We start from the raw sequence: 1,152 nt of genomic DNA, 5'->3' as shown, positions 1-1,152 counted from the left end.
AATCAATTTGTTTCAATACGAAGGAAATTTGTTACCCTATTTCACTGAAAAATTTGTGATGGTTTCTGTTACACCACTTATAGCTTTTCAATCTCTTTTCAACCAATTTTTGGCAAACAACACCGTTGCACCACTTTTGGTGAGCTTCAGGTCAATATGGTCCGACGAACATTTCTTATTACAAATTGAAGAAAAGTGTTTGGAAATCAACAAGTCTCGGAGCATTTATGAGTGCAAAAAAGTGTGTGAAATCTGTGAAATGTACCTTTTTTACTATCGAAAAGTGATGTCACAAAATTCAATTGCAAAATGTGAAACACTCTCACATTTTGCACTTCAGGAAATGACGCCAAATTTGTTGGTTGGTGTCAAAACGTCATCCAAAAAGCCAACCCAAAATGTTGTTCCACGGAAATCACATCGGACGCGTGCAAACAGCGATTCTGATATCTCCAACCTTCCAAAATCATTTTTGTCTCTTCGTGAAACAACAGACATTTGTTACACAAAGCAGAGTGCTATTTTGGGCACACAACCAGATTTTCACAAACCAAAAGAAGACACAAATAACACACTTAAAATCACCGTCGAGAACATTGTCATGAAAATGCCCCTTTCCGAGCCCAAAAAAGGTGTGAGGGTAATTTCACCAGTAGGGTTTCTTAAAATTGAAGATTTGAAAAGAAACTTTCACGAAAAAATGCGAGTCGAACAATTAATAACGGAGATCGTCCAAATTGAAAATGGAATTGAAAAGACTATATTGGAAGTTGACCCTCAAGTGTTTGCCGAACAACTTTTTTTGTTTGATTTATGGATTTTAAGAGATCTCCGTCCAAGTGACTTTATGGAGAATAACGCAAGTGTTAAAAAATATTCTGCGGAGATCACTAAGGTCTCCCAAGTCATAGGGAAAATAGTAGAAGTCGCAAATAATAAGACGGCGGTTTTTCAGTTCTTTTTTGATGTCATTTTGAGATGCAAAGAAATTGGCGAGTATAACTTTGCGTCAGTGCTATTTGGGACAATTATATCGGAGTCCATTAGTATAAAGATGAGTTTGACAAATAATAAAGTCGGTAAATGAATGTAAAGACGCTTGAGACATTTTTTACATCAAAAAATTGAATACTATGTAGCTTCATGAACGTC

At 35.9% G+C, this 1,152-nt stretch overlaps 1 protein-coding gene across 1 annotated transcript; it reads left to right on the top strand.

Moving 5' to 3' along the window:
* Positions 1–58: 58 nt before the first annotated feature.
* EIN_275610 (hypothetical protein) lies at positions 59–1,087 on the top strand (the record flags this gene model as incomplete). Its single annotated transcript, XM_004255383.1, has 1 exon — positions 59–1,087. The coding sequence occupies one exon, from the start codon at positions 59–61 to the stop codon at positions 1,085–1,087; it is 1,029 nt and encodes a 342-aa protein (XP_004255431.1).
* Positions 1,088–1,152: the final 65 nt, after the last annotated feature.

Source organism: Entamoeba invadens, assembly GCF_000330505.1.
Source record: "Entamoeba invadens IP1 unplaced genomic scaffold scaff_1105074725065, whole genome shotgun sequence".
Classification (NCBI taxonomy): Eukaryota; Evosea; order Mastigamoebida; family Endamoebidae; genus Entamoeba; species Entamoeba invadens.
Note: the sequence above shows the minus strand (reverse complement) of the source record. Positions and strands in the feature narration are given on the sequence as shown.